This window comes from Carlito syrichta, unplaced genomic scaffold (assembly GCF_000164805.1).
Source record: "Carlito syrichta isolate Samal-C Ts95f unplaced genomic scaffold, Tarsius_syrichta-2.0.1 Scaffold93688, whole genome shotgun sequence".
NCBI lineage: Eukaryota > Metazoa > Chordata > Mammalia > Primates > Tarsiidae > Carlito > Carlito syrichta.
Window position 1 is genome coordinate 747,912 of NW_007037784.1, and position 18,572 is coordinate 766,483.

General features: G+C 48.1%; 1 protein-coding gene across 1 annotated transcript in view; it reads left to right on the top strand.

The window, feature by feature from the left end:
• The first annotated feature begins 1,261 nt into the window (after positions 1–1,261).
• The window catches only part of LCP2 (lymphocyte cytosolic protein 2), a 44,376-nt gene continuing 27,065 nt past the window's right edge, over positions 1,262–18,572 (top strand). The window contains exons 1-5 of the mRNA XM_008061111.2: positions 1,262–1,568; positions 6,875–6,937; positions 12,184–12,230; positions 17,382–17,447; positions 17,977–18,008. Of these exons, the coding sequence (XP_008059302.1) occupies positions 1,491–1,568; positions 6,875–6,937; positions 12,184–12,230; positions 17,382–17,447; positions 17,977–18,008 (286 nt within the window). The 5' untranslated portion in view covers positions 1,262–1,490. The remainder of the gene's footprint in view (positions 1,569–6,874; positions 6,938–12,183; positions 12,231–17,381; positions 17,448–17,976; positions 18,009–18,572) is intronic.

The following is an 18,572-nucleotide window of genomic DNA, read 5'->3' on the forward strand; positions in this document are numbered from 1 at the left end:
TGTGTTGATGAATCACTCTCCAGGCTGAGCCTGGGACCAAAGGCATAGCTCACTGAAGCTGACCACCAGCTGGTAAGGCAGGTGTGCTGCAGTGGCGGTGGGTTCCTTAAAGATGCACAAGATGGAAATTGTGTGAGCCCAAAGCTGCCCTTGGGAAACTTCAGGAAAGCCCCACCTCAGGGACTTACACAGCATCACTCAGAAAGGGCAACAGATCCCCACTTTCTTTCCTCAAGTGTTGGAACAGATGGCGATGTGTGTGTGCATGCGTGCCCATGTGCTTGTGTATGTGCATGCATGTGTGCGTGTGTATGCATGTGTGCATCTCTGTGTGTTCATGTGTGTGTGTGTGTACATGCTTTTGTGCGTGTATATGCATTTATGTGCCTGTGTGTGCCTGTGCCTGTGTGTGTGTGCAGCATTAGGTGAAGTTGAAAGGCTGCCATATTGCACACGTATAGTTGCTTTTAGACACTGGGCATCTGCTGACAAGTTGCTCAGCCAATGAGAAGTGCGCAGGTTCTGAGACCAACTAACACACAGCAGTGTCTCATCTCCTGTCCTTAAGGGATGTGATCTCTGGTTAGCATATAAGCTGGAATCAGTTGTGAATAGAATATATGGTGGCATCATGGGGATGGAATACATGACACCATCAGTAGCAATTATGTGTTTTTCTTTTTAAGTTTGTCTAATTAAATGCACCTAGGCTGTATGTGCATATGAGACAACTCCTTTGTTTTCCTGTTTTACAGACATGGAAACCGAGGCTCCCAGAGTTGAAGTCCTTGCCTAAGGTTGCACAGCACAGAAACAGGCACAGCAGAAATGGAGCCCGGTCTGCCCAGTGCAGCACCATGCTCAGCCTAGGTATCTGACCCACTCCCTTGCCAAGGACCATCAAATGGTGACTATAAAGGAATTTCAACTTTTAATGGAGAAGGGGCGAGGGGAGATGGTTCAGAAGCATTAGAAGGCCACACTCCTTACCCAGAAGTTCATTGATGGTGGGACATTGTCTCTGTTTTAGGTCAACTGTCAGCCAAGCAGCAATGTGGTGTAGACCACATGGGTGCCAGGAGTTTTCAGGGAAAAATACTTGGACTCCTGTTGGATTTTAAGCCCCTTCACTGCCCCTCCCACTTGGAGAGGTGACTGGGACCGGTGGGGAATTACTACCCCTGTGCTCTCTCTGCATCTCAAGCCCCAAGTTGGGCTTCCTTGTTTACTTATTTAGAGCCCAGCAGAGGAAGTGGTAAAGGAAACTAGCTGAGTCGTTTTCTCAGAAGAGACCATATTTGTTCGCAGAGGAAGCTGCTGCTTTCTTGGATCTGGCTACAGCAGAAAAGACATCTGCTCCAACAGGGTGTTCCACGGGGTAGCTGTGAGTTGGAAGAACCAAGGACGCCTCCAAGCTCTGGATTCGGGGTCCTCTGTCCATGGGAGCAACGCTCATGCTTGGCTTGTGAGCTTCCTCCCCAGAGATCAACATGGCACTGAGGAACGTGCCCTTTCGCTCAGAGGTTCTGGCCTGGGACCCCGACAGCCTTGCTGACTATTTCAAGAAGGTGAGCTTTGCTCTTTTGTGAGTGGTTGGGCTGAAAGTGCCCTTGGTAGTTCAGGCAGGGCCTTGAAGATGGAATCTGGGCAGAACATGAGAGGAATATAAGTCAGCGCTGGAATTCCCAACCCCACAGCAACCTTCCCGGTTGAGTGAGTGCCATGCAAGCCATTGGGTTTTTCTGATGATGAGTTCTGGAGAGAAGGGTGGGAGGGGAAATGCTCAAATGAGCACACACCTGCCAAGTGCCAGGGTCTGAGTTTGGAGCTCTACAGGCACAGTCCCATTCAACACTCCTCACAATCCTGTGAGGTCAATATTGTTGTCCACTCAGCTCGGCTGCAAAATCAGCTCAGGGAGGTTGAATGGCCTAGACCCCAGAGACTATGTGTGACAGAGGCAGGAGTTGAGTCACACCTGTCTGATTTCAAAGTCCATGCTCTGAGACACGGAGAACTGTCATAACCCCTAATGAGATCAAGGGTACTTACTAGAAAGGGGAGATGTGGAGTCTTGGGGTGGGAAAAAGAACAGGAAGGGAAGGAGGGGTAGGCAGAAACTGGGTGAGCAGTGCTAGCTTCAGGGCATTCACTGCTCACATCCCTGAAAAAGGGGGTCCTCAGTCTCTCTCATAGAGGAGCGTCTCTTTGGAGCTTTATGAAGGTTATGTGAGGGAGGCCAGAACACTGATATGAGTCCCAGTTCACAGCTAGGGAAACTGAGGCCCCTAGAAAGGAGAGGCTTAGCCAGGCAGAGTCCAAGGCCAAGCTTGTGGTGGAGCTGGGGGCAGGGTGTTCTGTCCTTTGCTCTGGACATGGAGGAGAGGCTTGATGAGCCTCGTACATGGTCATCGGTGGGAGGGTACCACACATCTGTCCAGGCAGATCTTTTGCTACATGACTCTGTTAGGGACCCTCTATCCCATCCTGGTGAGGCACATGTGAGCTTCTAACACCCCCATCTCTGCAGGCTGGCATCGTGTTCCAGACTGTCATAAAGATGAGATTGTAAAACTAAGACCTCAGACGCCTTCTTTTTTTTTTTTTTTTTTTTGAGTTGGAGTCTCACTCTGTTGCCCAGACTGGAGTACAGTGGCCGCTCCCGGCCACCGCAGCCTCGACCTGCTGGGCTCCGGCGATCCTTCCGCCTCAGCCTTCCAAGTAGCCGAAACTACAGGCGTGCACTAAAATGCCTGGCTAATTTTTTTGATTTATCGTAGAGATGAGGTCTCGCTGCCCAGGCGGGTCTCGAACCCTAAGGCTCAGGCAATCCACTTACCTCAGCCTCCCAAAGGCGCCTCAGACGCCTTCTAATTCAACTTCCTGTTTTCCTCAGAAACTGAGACCCAAGGGGGCATAATAGTTTCCTAAGACACACAGCCAAACCTGGGGTCTACACAGTATCCCACTATTTGCATCTATCACAGAACAGTTACAACGGTTCTTCCCCGACCTAAAGAAGAAATATGAACATGGTAAACCGGATGTGGCATGGTAGGGGCACAGCCTACAGATCTTGTTATCTGTCATGTTTTGGGCATTTTATTTCTGTTATTTTGCTTCTGCCGGGTCATAATAAACTTAGGTTTCAGCAAAGATTGTTGCACAACTGGCCTTTGAAGGATATTTCTAAATACTTTTCTTAAGTGTAGACCAAGTTAAGGCAACAAGGAAAAGGTTGCCAAGATGGAACGAAGTAGCATGTTACCTCATTAAGGAAAAAGAAATAAATTGAGAATTATGAAGAGAAAAACGGGGACAGTCTGAAAGACACAGGCAGGCCCCATCTTAAGTGTCACGAGGATAATGATATAATCCAGTCGAACAATAGAGAATCTGTGGGGGAGATTCCCAGCAGTGCAGGGTGATCCAGGGAGACATCTCTCTGCCCCAGTTGGGGGCAGAGTTTTCTTGTTGGAGATCCTGGATCCCGGGACTAATCCTCAGCACTGGGACAGGTTCCCTCTCCTGGCATGAAAGGGCCAAGAGCAGGAATGAGGAGACTATGATCTTGGAAGCCCCAGCCCCCAACACAGACTTGGATACAGACCCTTTAGGTCTTGAGCTCCTCTGTCTGCCAAGAGAAAATACTGAGTGCATGGACCAAAGAGCAGATCTTAGCGATGGGACATGCCATTTAAAGGATCAATCCGCAGGTGTCCTTTCTACCGAAGTAATGGAGTCAGGTCCTTCTTGGAGACACCTCTCCACCCAGTTCTGGAGTCAGATACATCTTGGATTGAACTCTGACTCTGCCACCCGCTAGCTTAGTGACCTTCCCTTAGTTACTTTGCCTCTCTGTGCCTATTTCATCAGTGAAATAGAGATACCAACAGTAACTAATAGAATGAAATGCTTGTGAGGGTGAAAGGAAATAACGTGTGCAAGGCATTCAGCAGACTGAGGGGCCTAGTTCATGTCTGATCTTCATATTTCCTGAAGTGAATATCTTCTGAGACCTGTAGACTATTCTGGTGGCCTCTGTTCCCTCTTTCCCCACCCCCCAAAGTTCCCTTATGGCTCTGGGTCCAGAAGTTAGGGGCACGGTCTGATTCACAAGTGTGGGTATATCTTATCTGCCTTACTTCTGGTGCCCAGGTCGCTGCCCTCCTTGGGGTTTTGATGTCCCTGCTTAAGGTTGGCCCAGGCATATATATATAGCACTCCATCCCCCATACTTGCTGTTTCCTCAGTAAAGTTGAGTGGGCACATGGTCCATAGGCAACTGTTGTGCCCTCCTGGGGACATTTCTTTAAAGGAGGCAACAGGGTGTGAGACTTGTAAGCTTTGGCTTCAGGTAGAAAGCCCCAGTGGTGACACCCATGCAGACCGGCGGGCCTCTGCAGCTTACTGTCTCCGATACATGTATATCACCTAGTGTCTGGAATGCAAGCTCCTGAGGACCCAGACCATGTTTTGTGTTTCTTCAACCCCTCAGACTCCTTTTGACTGGGCAAGAGGGCATCCTTGGGCCAGGCAGTGGAGAGGCACCGACTCAGAGTTATACATCCTAATCTCTGCTGGAATCCCAGTTCACTGTGTGACTTTGGATCAGTCCCTTCCTCTATCTGGGCCTCAGTTGTGCCATGTACAAAAGCAGGTAACTGCTCTGGACCAGTGCTGACCAAAACTAGCTGCTCATAAAAATCATCTAGGGTGCTTGTTAAAAATGTAGATTCTAGGCCAGGTGTAGTGACTCACAACTATAATCCCAGCACTTGGGAGGCCAAAGCAGGAGGACTGCTTGAACTCAGGAGTTTGAAACTAGCCTGGGCAACACAGTGAGATTTCATCTCTACAAAAAGAAAAAGAAAAAGATTAGCTAGGTACGGTAGTGCATGTCTGCAGTCTCAGCTACTTGGGAGGCTGACATAGGAGGGTCACTTCAGCCCATGAGTTGGAGGCTGCAGTGAGCTGTGACTTTGTCGCTATACTCCAGCCTAGGCAACAGTGAGTCTCTGACTCAAAAAAACAAAACAAAACAGATTCTAGGCCCAGATCTTACTGGAGCAGAATCAAATGTCTAGGTCCCAGTCTGCAGGGCTATCTGTTGATCTAGATGCAAAATTAGCACTCTGAAAAATCAGATATTCAACTGATAATGATGACAGTGAAAATGATGAATTAAAGGCAGTTGACTATTCCAAGAACCGCTCCCCATCCCCTGACTCGCCACACTGCATGTAAAGGGGGTACCTGGGTTTGAGAAGGGGTTTTCTGCCCATATCGACCCCTAAGTCAGTTCTCTGAGTGTGATAGCCATCCCATCCTCCCAAGCAATTGTATTTACTCTTTATATTTTCTGGCCATAAGATAGAGACATGGTTTTACTTTTGCACCAAAAGAAGCCTGCCACAAACTGTGAGGCCTACCCTTGTGGGGAGAACTTAGGATTCTCCAGAACAAACATTTAAACTCAAATACTCCAGCCCAAAAGGTCAAACTTAGAGATATTTCAAATGTGAACACGAATGCTGCTTAAGACGAGGTAAACCGACACTTCATGTGATTGTTGATGGGTTTAGGAAAATGACCAAGATGCTAAAAATGCTCTTACACAATTTATCTTAAACAGAGAGAAAAAAAATTATGTAGGAAATATACTTGAGGTTCTATATTTTGATCTAGATGGTGTATTAAGCTGCACTTTCATGAGTTCGCTTTACTTACCATATGTAAGTTATACTGTCATTTAAAAAGGGGCTATTCCTGCCAGAAAGCTTAAAGCTTCTTCTGGGCTGGGTGTGGTAACTCACACCTGTAATCCCAGCACTTTGGGAAACTGAGCCAGGAGGATCATTTGAGACCAGGAGTTTGAGACCAGGAGTTTGAGACCTGGGCAACATAACAAGATCTTGTCTTTACAAAAAAGTAAAAAAAATTTAGCTGGGTGTGGTGGTATGGGCTTGTAGTTCTAGCTACTTGGGAAGTTAATGCAGGAAGACCGTTTGAGCCCAAGAGTTCAAGGTTGTGGTGAGCCATGATTGTACTACTGTACTCCAGTCTGGGTAACAGAACAAGACCCTTAAAAAAAAATCATTTTCTGAAGCTGACTATTACTGCTGTCACCTACAACCCATGGAGCCTCATATAAGTTGCTTGATTCTCTGTACTTCTCACTTCCCGTCTGCAAAACATGATTAGATGATTAAACATGGTTTAAATACTTGGAACAGTGCCTGCTGTATAGAAAAGCTCTCAATAATTATTAGCAGCTTTTGTTAGCATGATTGAAACAGCAGTTTGGTATACTATCTAAATATTCAGCAATAAGGGAATGGTTAGATAATGTTGTGGCCATTAAAATAATGTTTGAAATAAGTTTGCATAACACAGGACAGTGCTTATATGACCATTTTAGGTAACTGAGGAGAAAGAAGTCAGGATCACAGATTGAACATAAAAGATAACCTGCTACATTTAGTGACATGCTAGGAAGAAAGCATTAGAGGGCCCACCAAGATTGTTTCTATGTGGCAAATCCATGGAGGGGACTTATTATTTTCTCCTTCCAGCTCCTCTGCTTTCCTAAGCATCTATGGCCAGCACTTTGCAAGTCTTGGAGGCAGTCTCTTTCTAAAGAGGTTGGCCCAAAGTTTTAGAGCGAGGCCATTTCTCCATTTCAGGCTGTTTCAAGGGGTGTAGTGAAAGCCAATCTGAGGTGGGGATAAGGCCTCTGTGTTAGGGGTGGGCAGGAGGGAGTCTGGCTAGCCACAACTACCACAAATTGCTAAGCTTCTGGGGCAGACAGGGGAGGGGAACCAATGACAGGAGTCTGCCTGTCACTGACTGCATCTTCCCCTTCTCTTTGCAGCTGAACTACAAGGACTGTGAAAAGGCAGTGAAGAAGTACCACATTGATGGGGCTCGGTTCTTGGTAAGTTCTGGTCCATCCATCACTCTGAAACAAAGGATAGAACAAAGGATGTTCTATTCTATTCCCAATGGCTGCGTGGCCCATTGGTCTACCCTGCCCTGGGGATGCCCGTGCTCAAGGCCTGTCCTCAGGATCCCATGCAGCTCTTTGCTTCCTCTAGAGGCTTGCTTGGTTGGGACCCTCTCACCACCCCTCAGCAGCCTCCTATTCAGAACCCCTCTCTGATCTTCCACTGATAACAAGACATACTCTAAAGTCAAAGTATTAGGAGGAATTCAAGGACCGTTGAAAAGATATCTTGAAATTCAAATGTTGTCTGTACTTTGAGAAGCCCTAGGGGAGAGAAAGACTATATGAGAGCCCAGAAACTTCTCACCTCCCATTTCTCACTCTGGAGCACATACTCATGAGGGAAACAGAGGTAGAATCACCCTCATTCTTTCCATCTCTTGCCTCTTTCTCAAAACCAAGTTCATGAAGCTGATTGTGTCAAATACTCATGCGATGTACCTCTCTCTTCTACATTGCAATTCAAAAAGCTTTAACTCTGAGACCCAGGTGCAGGTGTGTGTAAGAGCTAAGACATTAAAGGGAAAGGAATGCATCTCTAATGGTGAAGACAGAGGCAATAGGTTGTGGTTGGGAGGTGGTTTGAGCATTTCCCCTGAGATGACACCTTTGTCTGTGGATTGAAAGAGACCCTGGTTGCACCAATCCAACCCTTCTTGTCCCTTTGTTTCAGTCTTTAAAAATGAAGTGGAAGCAAGACTTTAAGGATCTCATGTGGGTAGACATTCCCAATTTGGATTCAGAGTCAGGAGGACAAACTAAGTAGTGTCTCTTTGTAAGTCATCCTCCATAGGGGAACTTGACTATGAGACTGCAGGCCAACTGGGGGCCTGAGAGATCACAGTCTCCAGCTTGCCACCCAGCATACTCCCATTTCTTATACTGCAACCCTGCTACCAACAACTGCCTGAATTCCTTTCGTGATGGTGAACTCACGATCACCCATAGCCATCTGCCCCTTTCTGGGCTGCTCTGAAGTCTCACGCTGAGACTAAACCTGTGCTCCTGTTGGCCTGAGTTTTGCTTTCAGGTGCCATGGAAAACATGTTTCTTCACTGCCCACCTAAATCATTAATTCATTCAGCCCTCCATTCACTGGTCAAGGATCTTCCTGACTTCCTTTTTCATACTAGATCCTGCCATGTACAGATGTGATTCCTGCCTTCTGGAAGCTTGTTCTAGAGCAGAATAGTATCTGCAGGAAGGGCTCCAACCATCTCATTTGTGAACAAGGAACAAACATACACAGAGGTGTGATGTGACGCCACAGACCTAGTAATCAATCATGTTACAGATTTAGTAATCTAAATAAAGCATACATTTAATTTAGTCTAATACTATTTAAATTTGTAGCAATGTCATTTATTCATACTGAGCCTTGAGTCAGTAGAATTCTGGAATTTTGTTGCTGTTTTTTCAAATTACTGCCAAACCCAAATATTTCATTCTGGTGCCCTCAGCACTGAGAACAGAAACTGTTCACTGTTGGGAGGAAAAGGAGCAAGACATGTTTGATGATGGTCCTGGGGCAGCCCAGTTGCCTGGGTTACTCTGAGCAAGCACTTGCCTGCTCTGAACCTTGCCTGTCCCTCCGCTGTTGGCTGATGACATGGGGCTGGGTGGGGCTGGGTCTCAGTGGACCGGTCTCTCCTGGTTCTGTGAGTCCAACACTCCCCATGTCAGCATCAGGCCTACTAGGACAGGACTATTCCCTTGGTGGAGAACTACCATCTGAGCAGCTATGTCCCCTCTGTTCCAATCTCTGGGACCGATCAGTCCCTCGATCAGTCCCTCAGCGAATGGGGCACATCCTGCTCATTGTGTAAAGAGGAGGGAGTAGGAAGAGAGGGGTAGAGCCAGGGGAGAGAAGCAGAATCCAAGGCCTGCCCCAGCACCTGGGGTGTGTAAAGCGTGTTTCTGCTGAAACTCAGCCTCCACGTCATTCTCTAGGTACAACTTGGAACTCCTGGTCTAAGCTCTCATTACTCATCTATTATGCCTTCCAGCTCTATAATATCCAGGGCCATTCTGCTATTGAAGGCAAAAGTGGAAGCCCTAGTAAATTTTCCCTTTCTCCCTTCTTCCCTCCCTCCTCCTCCATTTCTTTCTCTCTCCCCCTCCCTCCCTTCCCTTCTTTCCTTCCTTCCCTTCCCTTCCCTTCCCCTCCTTCCCTCCCTCCCTCCTTCCCTTCCTTCCTTTCTCCTTCCTTCCCTCTTCTTTTTCTTTTTCTCTCTTCCTCACTCTCTCACCCTCCCTTTTCTCTCCTTTCCCGTCTTTCTTTCCCTCCCCTCCTCTCTCTTTCTTTTCCCTCTCTCCCTCCCTCCTTCCTTCCCTCCGTCCTTCCTTCCCCTTCCTTTTCTTTCTCTCTTTCTCTCTCTCCCTCCCTCTTCCCTCTTATCCTTTCTCTTCTCACCCCTTCCCTTCTTTCCTTTCTTCTTCAGAATGAGGGCTTATAGTTCCTTTGAATCTGTCTGTCATTTTTGTTTCTGCTGAAAAGGATAAAAACTTGTCTGGGGAGAATGGGGTACTGTGCTGTGCTTCCAGAAGGTGTAACAAGAGGAGGAAATGTGCTGAGAAATGTCAGGTAGGAAGGCATGTGGCTCTGTGTCACAGAAACCTGACCACAGTGGCTTAACCAAATATAGGTTGGTCTTTCTCAAGAAATAAGAAAAGTTGAGGTGGGTGCTCGGGGCTGGTGAGCTGCTGCAGGACGTCAAGAACCCAGGCTGCATCTGGTCTCTGGAAAAGCCTGTGACTTCTGTCTTGATGGTTGTGAGCTGGCTACTCTACCACTGGGATAGGGGCAGAGTAAAAAGTGCATGGTGAGTGGTAAATGTGTGACCCCTTTTTGTCAGAAAAGTGGTGATTTTTCCAAGCTGCACCCGGTAGACTCAGGTTATATCTCACTGGTCACAGCAGAGTCATGTGATCTCCGCCATCTGCAAAGGAGTCTAGGGAGTTAAATATTTTGAACAAGCACAATTAGCTGTCCTGAATGAAATCCCAGCCCAGTAAAAAGGCAAAAATGGATATTGGGTTGGCAAGCAGAGTGTTTTGGCCTCTCCAGCTGGGACTCAGTTTGTAGATTTCCTCTTCATGCACCCCTCTTCTGGACATCCACAACATATGATCCTGCAAAACCACAAAGCTAATCCCAAATCATCATACAAGTAACCCAGAGTTTGCTGAAGGTTTTTGAAAGAGGTGGAGGAGGGGACTATATCACACAACAAAGCTCTCCAGCAATTTTGTTTCAGTATCTCCTATCATTCTTCATCGTTCTTGTCCCTGTTCCAAATGTCTCTCTCTTTCCTGACTTCCTGCTTCTCTGTGTCCCCAGCCATGTTCATGTCCACCATCTCCTCCACAATCTTCCTGAAGTTTCCTCAGCTTAGTCCTTTTTGCAGCACAGCAGAGGTTGGCAGCTAGCTATGTGCTCAGCTATAAGCCAGTGCTCAGCTATAGTCCCTTGAACAACCCCCAGGAAGCCTTTACCTCATCAGGCCACACTCCCAACATGAGTCTTGGCACTTCCTGAAGTTTTGAAGGGAGAAGATGCTGCTGCTCTGTGACATGAAAGATGATAGAGAGGAGTGGGGAGAGAGAGAGAGAGAGAGAGAGAGAGAGAGAGAGAAGCATTTAACATGCTTGACCAAAAGCCTGATGCTCTCAGGACTCTTGGCTGACTCCTTTCACTTGCCCCAGCCCTGCCTCAGATGGTCTTACAAGGGGCTGGCCAAAACCTGTTCCTAAGAGCCAGACCAGATGAACTCAACAAGCACATTGCTAAGATGCCCAGCCTTTATGCCACCTGAGCTCAAAGAAGTGCCCAGATTTCCCAGTGGGAAGCAAACAAACTGGCAAGCATCTCCCAGCAGACCAGAGGAGGAAAAGAAGCAGAGCCATTAACCTCCAAGACCCAGTCAGACTCCGCAGCTCTCTCCCTTTGGGGTAGTCATTCCTCACCTCACTCCCCACTTCTTAGTTATATACTCTGTGCCAGGCACTGTGCCAAGGACATTACATACATCACCCCCTCCATCCTCACACTCCTGAAAGTTGGGTATTATTATTATGAGCCCATTTTACGGGGAAGGAAACTAAGGCTTAGAGAGCCTAGGTTTGTGCCACAAATGAGACAACTGCTAAATGGATGAACCGAGATTCACACCCAGCCCATCTGACTCCAGAGATCCCCCCCCCACTAACCACTTCAACCTCTGGCCTCAGTTAGAATGGTGTGAAACCCTTTCTCTGGCTGTCTTTGGTTCTATGGAGTACACGCCTGCCCTCTTCTGTTCCCCACCCTGGCATGCCTTCCCTCCCCCGCAAGATGCCTTCTTTCACCCTTCCCATCCTCCTTCCCCCCAACATGGGCCACGGGGACCCTCAGAGGGCTTGGACAGGGAAAGAGGGAGGTCTGCAGGAAGAAAATAGGCTGTGGAAGCCATAGAGCAGAGTTCTAGCTCCAGCTCATCACTCACAGGCTGGAATTTCCCTAATGTCCCCGAGTCTCAGCTTTCTCACCTACAAATGGGGATGCTGGTTATTCCTACGGCACACGACTGAGGTGAAGATTAACTAAGGTGCTAAAAGACAGAAACTCAGAGTCAGCTCTTGACAAATATGTGTTTCTTCTCCCTTCCCCTCTGTTCCCTCAGGAAAGTCTTTTCCTTGCATTCCACATCTTGAGAACACCAGTGACCCTAGTGAGAGAGGGGTATGAGAGCAGGAACAGAGACACAGATCCCTTCTCCAGGCAGCTTCTCCATAGCCAATCCATGTGAAGACTGAGGGGCCCTGAGGGTGGGGTATGAGTGTAGGGAGAGGTCACAGCAAGGCCAAAGCCAGCCTACAGAATGAGTACTGTTGAATTTCACAGATTTGGCTCTTGCCGTGTTTGTTTCAATGAGTTATTTATCAATATTGAGAACTCAGAACATTCCACATGAAATCCAGATTTCAGGATTCCCTTTGAAAAAGTAGATCAAGCAGCAACAGGCCCACAAGCTGTTAGGTAACATCTAGAAGCTGTACACCGTGTATGGACAACTGCCTTCTTCAGTTAGCCACAGTCCTCACTACTCCCTATATTGTTTCACATTTTACCCTACTCACCTGACTCAGAGCTCTTCCAGTGGGTTGTAACCTGACTGTCATATGTGTCTTTATTTCAGAACCTGACAGAAAATGACATCCAGAAGTTCCCCAAGCTCCGGGTTCCGTGAGTACTCCCCTGACTCCTTGGGCGGTCTGGGAAACAAAGATTAGAATGGGGAGCAGTCCAGTAGGACTGGTTCAGTTACATATCACAGCGGGCTGGAATAAGAAAACAGGCAGGAAGGATGAAAGCAAGGGCAGGGCATAGGGGGAGAAGTTTCATGATAAGTTGGGAAAAGGATGTAACAGATCCAGCCCAGTTGGTGAGTCGGACTCTCTTGCCAAGGATGAACTGGACTGTCAACCACATTTTCATTTCCTTTCTTCCCATGGGGCGCTTAGGCCTGTGAAAATAGCACAAGAGTCAAGAGACCTGAGGTCATCATGGCATCCTCATGGACTCAGTGATGGTCTCCGTTTTCTTGACTTCTCTTTGCAACTCAGTGAAATGAAAGTTGAACCAGAAGATGGCAATGGACATCATTATGTGAGGATGCTCACAGCCTGGGGGTGGTTGCCATGGTATTGTGCTGGGAAGAATCTTGAGAAAAGTGTTATGATTGGTTACTCATGTCTGCCACAGGTGCTGAAATGGGAAGTTGCAGTATGTACATCATGCCATGTATTTTTCATCCCTTTAGCAAAGGTCTCACATACTGAAATACCCACAGGAGGCAGGCAGGGAATATAAAAGTATAAAATGAACCAGGTTGAAAATACAAATTGATTCGTCTTAGGATATGCAGAGGGTAGCGTGTTCTTTCAAGATCCAAAGCAGTGCCACGGGCCCACCAAGCTCTAGGGACAGAGGCATTGAGGCGAGGCTCTGTCCCGCCCCCCTCAAGTCATTACTGAAATGTCACCTTCTCATGGAGGCCTGATCATTTTATTACAGCCACACCTCACCCCTCCACTCTCATCCTCCACCCCCAGCCTCCACCACCACTGCATGTGTCTACACACAGCATATACTTACTTCATGTGTTTGTTTTAGAGTTAGGATCTCACCCTGTTTTACCACCTTTGAATAAAACACTGGTAAATATTCTGTATGAAGAAATATTTCTCCACTATAAGAAAAGTAATAACACAGGCCTGATGATAAAAAAAAGTAAGAGCCACAGAACCTTGTCGTTGGTGAACAATAGGGAGTGGTGGGGATTGTGGCAAATCAGGTGTTATATGCTCCAAGCAGAGTGCAGCAACTCCTCAGCTCCACCCAGGGTGGACCCAACAATGTCCAATCTTCAGATTCATCAAGAGTCACTAGAAATGTGGGTTTTATGTGCTCTATCTCAATTTTAAATGATGGCTCAAATATTTTTAAAAATTTGAAGCCGGGCTCAGTGGCTCAGCCTGTAATCCCACGCCTTTGGGAGGCTGAGGTGAGTGGATTGCCTGAGCCCGCGGGTTCGAGACCTGCCTGGGCAGTGAGACCTCATCTCTACAATAAATCAGAAAATCAGCCAGGTGTGGTAGCACATGCCTGTAATTCCGGCTACTGGGAAGTCTGAGGCGGAAGGATCGCCGGAGCCCAGCAGTCGAGGCTGCGGTGGCCGGGAGCAGCCACTGCACTCCAGTCTGGGTGACAGAGTGAGACTCCAACTCAAAAAAATAATAATAATAAAATAAAATAAAATAAAATAAAAATTTGAAAGCCAAAATAAACAAACCTATGAGCTAGATTTAGTCTGGGTATTACCAGTTCAAGACCTCTTCTCTGGGTGTTCTTTGAGGTCTCTTCTCTTGCTCTAAGTGTCTCGGAGCTCATAAGAATGAAAAGGAAGCAGGCTGGAGAAATAGGAGGTAGGAGAACTCACAAATAGGTAGAAATGTCAATAGCTCCCTTCAGGAGAATATTTTCAGCATGACTATCAGCCTTCCTTTGTCTGGAAGGGTGAAGGAAAGAAAGGAATGAGGGTTGGGCTTCTCCCTACTCTCCTACCACATTTCCTTCATAATTACAAAGTTCCTTCTCCTTCTGCCTCTCCTTCTCATCCTCTTAAAAAAAAAATCACCAGTGCCAGGAATAACAGGATTTGTTTCACAAGCTTTCTGATCATAAAAGTCACCTGGGGTCTGGTGGATGTCACTGATGCCCAAGCCTCTCCCTGGAACACTTGGTCAACTAGTCTAGGGTGGGCCTGGTTTTCCATGCTTGTAATGGATGCACCCAGGTAATCCCACCAAGGGCCCATAGGGATACCCTAATCAGGCTCAACCCCTCACTGAGCTGATAAGGTGTCTGGGGCCTAGGGAGGGAGGGCAGGTGCCTTGTCTGGGGTCGCACAGTGGGCACTTCCCTTGGAGCAGGACACTGCAGTCAGGCTCTCTGTGCCTGCGAGTTCTTTCCCTTGTCATCACCAAGAAAGACCTTAGACCAAGAAGATGAAGACAGGCCCCCATGATGCTGCAAGTTGGGGAGGAGGTCAGGCTGGGACCCAGGCAATTGGAGAATGCTACCTACCTACAACAGACTGACTTCTCATTGGAGATTCAGCCCATTTCCAGGACCTGCTCTTTCCCCAAACGAGGGGAAGTAGGGAGAACTACCGTCTGCAACTGCCCAGCCCCCTCCACCCCTTTCCCTGGTTTCGAGTGAGACCTGGGGTTTATGGGGTGGAGGGAGAATGAGTCACCTCCCGCCACTCACTGTCACTTGGTCCTCCAGCAGTGGGGTGCAACTTTGAGGGCTTGCACATAACACCCACCTTCCTGCCATGCCCACTAGCACTGCCTCCCTGTCCACCAGCCCCCAGCAGAAACTCCATGGGCAGGGAAGGGGTTCTGTGAAGCTCATTACAACGGGAGGACTCTGGGAGTCCAAGGGTTGTGGCAAGCCAACCGCCAGCACCCCCTCAGCTCCGGGCTGCTCTCTGCTGGGGCCTGCGGTTTGGCATTTCCTTCCTCACCCAGTTAGAGCCCCAGCAGCCCCGGCCTGGCTGTTAGAGATACTGGGAGGAGGCGCCACCACAGAGGGCAGCGGGTCCTTTCAAGATCCAAAGCAGCACCATGGGCCCACCAAGTTCTGTGGGACGGGGGCGTTGAGGCGAGGCTCAGCCCAGTCCCCCTCAAGTCATTACTGAAATGTCACCTTCCCATGGAGGCCTGATAGTTTTATTGCAGCCACACCTCACCCTGAACTCCCATCCCCCTTCCCCAGCCTTCACCACCACTACATGTGTCTATGCACAGCATATGCTTACTCTGTGTATTTGTTTGTCTTAGAGTTAGGGTCTCACTCTGTCACCCAGGCTGGAGTACAGCCTGGGTGGCCCTTGATCATAGCTTACTGAAGCCTCAAACTCCTGGGCTCAAGCCTGATGATATGCACATGTCACCATGCCTGGCTAAGTTTTTTATTTTTTTATTTTTGTAGAGATGGGGTCTCACTATGTGTCCAGATTGGCCTTGAACTCCTGGCTTCAAGCTATCCTCGGCCTTCCAAAGTGCTGGGATAACAGGCATGAGCCCCTGCACCCACCATAGTAGACACTTACTTTGAATTTTGCCTTTTTAAAGGTCTCTCTCCATGTAAGCTTCTGGAGGGCAGAAGCTCTGTCCATTGTGTTCATGGAGGCACCTAGAGCACTAGCAGAATTCCCAGCACCTTGAAGGCCCTTAATGCATACCGTTGAATAAACAGGTGACAGAATGGAAGTGGCTGCTGTAGCCAGCACCCCACGGCAGGGCCAGGAGGCAGAATACTAGCAAGGCTTCTCTGCCCATTCTTCTACCCACATGCCCCTCATCTCCTCAAAACAACCACTTAAAGGAACCAAAAAAGCCATGGCACCAGCATTCTCATGGCGAGAACAGGGGGCAACTAGGAAGCCCCTATCCTGATTTAAAGCTCCACCCCTCTGGGCAGTCACTGAAGCCTGAAATTTCAGCAATGTTATCATACAGGATTAAACATTGCCCTTTCTCTCTCTCTGTCCTCCTAAGTCTCCAGTATGTTCATTGTTCTAATGATTCCCGTCGTTCTAATGAGGTGGGAGGGTTTGGAACCTAATTCCTTGGGAGAAGTCGGGGAGTAAGGAAAAAAGTGAGACACAGTGGATGCTGAGACTTCCTTTGTTGACTTAGCAAGTTTGTTTTAGACCAAACTTGTTACCTTGAGGTGGTCATTAAGCAGAAGGAATGTAGATTGCAGGTCATTCTCATAGATAGACCGGGACTCAACAGTGTGCAGTGGCCTGCGTCACTAACTAACCATGTGGCTTTTGTTTAGTCCTTCATTTTGTCTGGACTTCTGTCGCCTCCTCCGAAAGGAAGTTGGACTAGATAATCTCTGAGGTTCCTTCCAGCTTCTAGGAAACACTGAGCCTGTTTACTATAGTGGGTCCCCCGGCCTCATCAGCAGGGGTGCTAAGAGGGGCTAAAGCAACATGTTCTGGAGATTTGAGAAAGTGGAATGGACACTTGTTGCTAGAGCATGCCTGAGATGCCATCCTGATGGCAAAGGCCCTCCCTGTCTTGGATGTGGGGATTTGCTAGTTACAACATGGAAGTACTTGAGGACTACAGGTACCTTCAAGTGTCTTGGCCTGCAAGTGTCTTGACCAAGGCTGGCTCAGGGGGATGGGTGTCAGGGAGTCTCTTATTCTGTAGGATGTGCCTTTATTGGGAATATTTCCCTAAGTTTTTATAAGAATCCATGTCACTGAACAGGAGTCAGAGAAGGGAGGAGATAATAGGCCAAAGAACAGCCCACTAGAAATTGTCCCAAGAAATATGTAATGAGTAGATGATTCCTGAGTCTAGGAGGCGGTTTGAAGATTCTTAGGAGCAAGACATTACCACAAGGATGCTAACGCAAGAATCAGAGGACCTCAGCCTGAGGAATCATAACACAATAAAATACATGGCTATAGTATCCAGATACTAAAGCTGTAGAATTTCAGAAATTCTACAAGGTGGGCAGCCGAGCCTTTAAGGAGGGTTTCCAAGCTAGAAATGGGCCACTCAACAAGACACAGATCGGCAGAGGAGAAAGGGCTTCTCAGGCAGGAGCAAGGTCTGGCCTGAAGAATGATGTGACATGTTCTGTGAAGGGCAGAGGGCCCCCATGGAGGTCACCAGGAGAAGGCTGGCCAAAGTCAGACCAGGAGCCCCAAGGTTCCTAGATCTGGGATATCAGGGCTCAGGAGGAAGGTTGAGGCAGGCCGAGTGGAGACAGTTTTGTCTCTTCATCTGGCTCTTTATCCTGCAGGATTCTCAGTAAATTGAGTCAAGAAATCAACAAGAATGAAGAGAGGAGGAGCATTTTTACACGCAAGTGAGTAAATAGCCCCAGGCTCTGTGTCGGGAAACTCAGGAATGTTCAAACCCAAGCTGAACCTGCAAAGGGAGGGGCAGAACTGGTCTTCCCCTACTTTTTTTTAAAAGCAGGATTTATTGAGAGGAGAGAAAAGTTCCCACAGTGGGAGGGGACCCGAGGGAGTTGCCCCTTCTCCCACTTTTTGGCCCACAGTGGTTCCCTGAGTACCAGGGGTCCAGAACCTGTTCACCATGGACCCATGGAGGGAAGGGAGTTCCCTCTCCCTGCCCTGCATCCTGTCCCAGGGTTCAGGACATCAGGGGAACTTCCCCTAAAGCATCAGGCAGTCATGAGTTCCCAGTCATACCACAAATGTGGCTTTGGTGGTTTCCAGAATTTCGGGGGCAGCCAAGCAACAAGAACACAAATCCTTCCTGGGCAGGAAGACATGCCCTCCACTGGAGGTCCCCTACAGAGCTAGACTGAGGAAAGAGGGAGACCCTTTATATCAACAGGACCATTAATGCAATGCTCTTTGACTTTGCAGACCCCAAGTTCAGCGGTTTCCTGAGGAGACAGGTAAAGGTGTCAGGGCTGGGAGGCATTTGCTTTAGGGGACGATCAATTCGTTGGTTCTTCTGCCTTTCTGATTCCTGGGGCTGATATGGGTGTCATGCAAGTGACCTTAGTTACTTGCCTATCAACCTGTTTTTACCCAGAAAAGAGTTTGGGTCTGGATTGAAGGAAGGAGAGATATCATTCTGCAGGGCACCTAACTGATGGCTCTTGCCCTAATGGGACTATTTGCAGAAACACACTGAAGAACTCTGGGAGTTCTGTAGGGGGGCACAGAAGGACCCAGACTTTGACAGTTCCCCGTTTCTGAGTCTTTAAAGCAGTTTTCAACTCCTCAATTGCACACAGTGGTAAAGATGCAGATTCCTGGGCCTCACTCAGTCCTGCTGAATCAGAAGCTCTGAGGATAGGGTTCAGGCATCTGCATATCTTAAAACAAGAACACAAAGGCACAAAAGGTAACTTTTTTATTTTTGAGTTGGAGTCTCACTTTGTCGCTCAGACTGGAGTGCAGTGGCACACTCCCGGCCACTGCAGCCTCGACCTGCTGGACTCCAGCGATCCTTC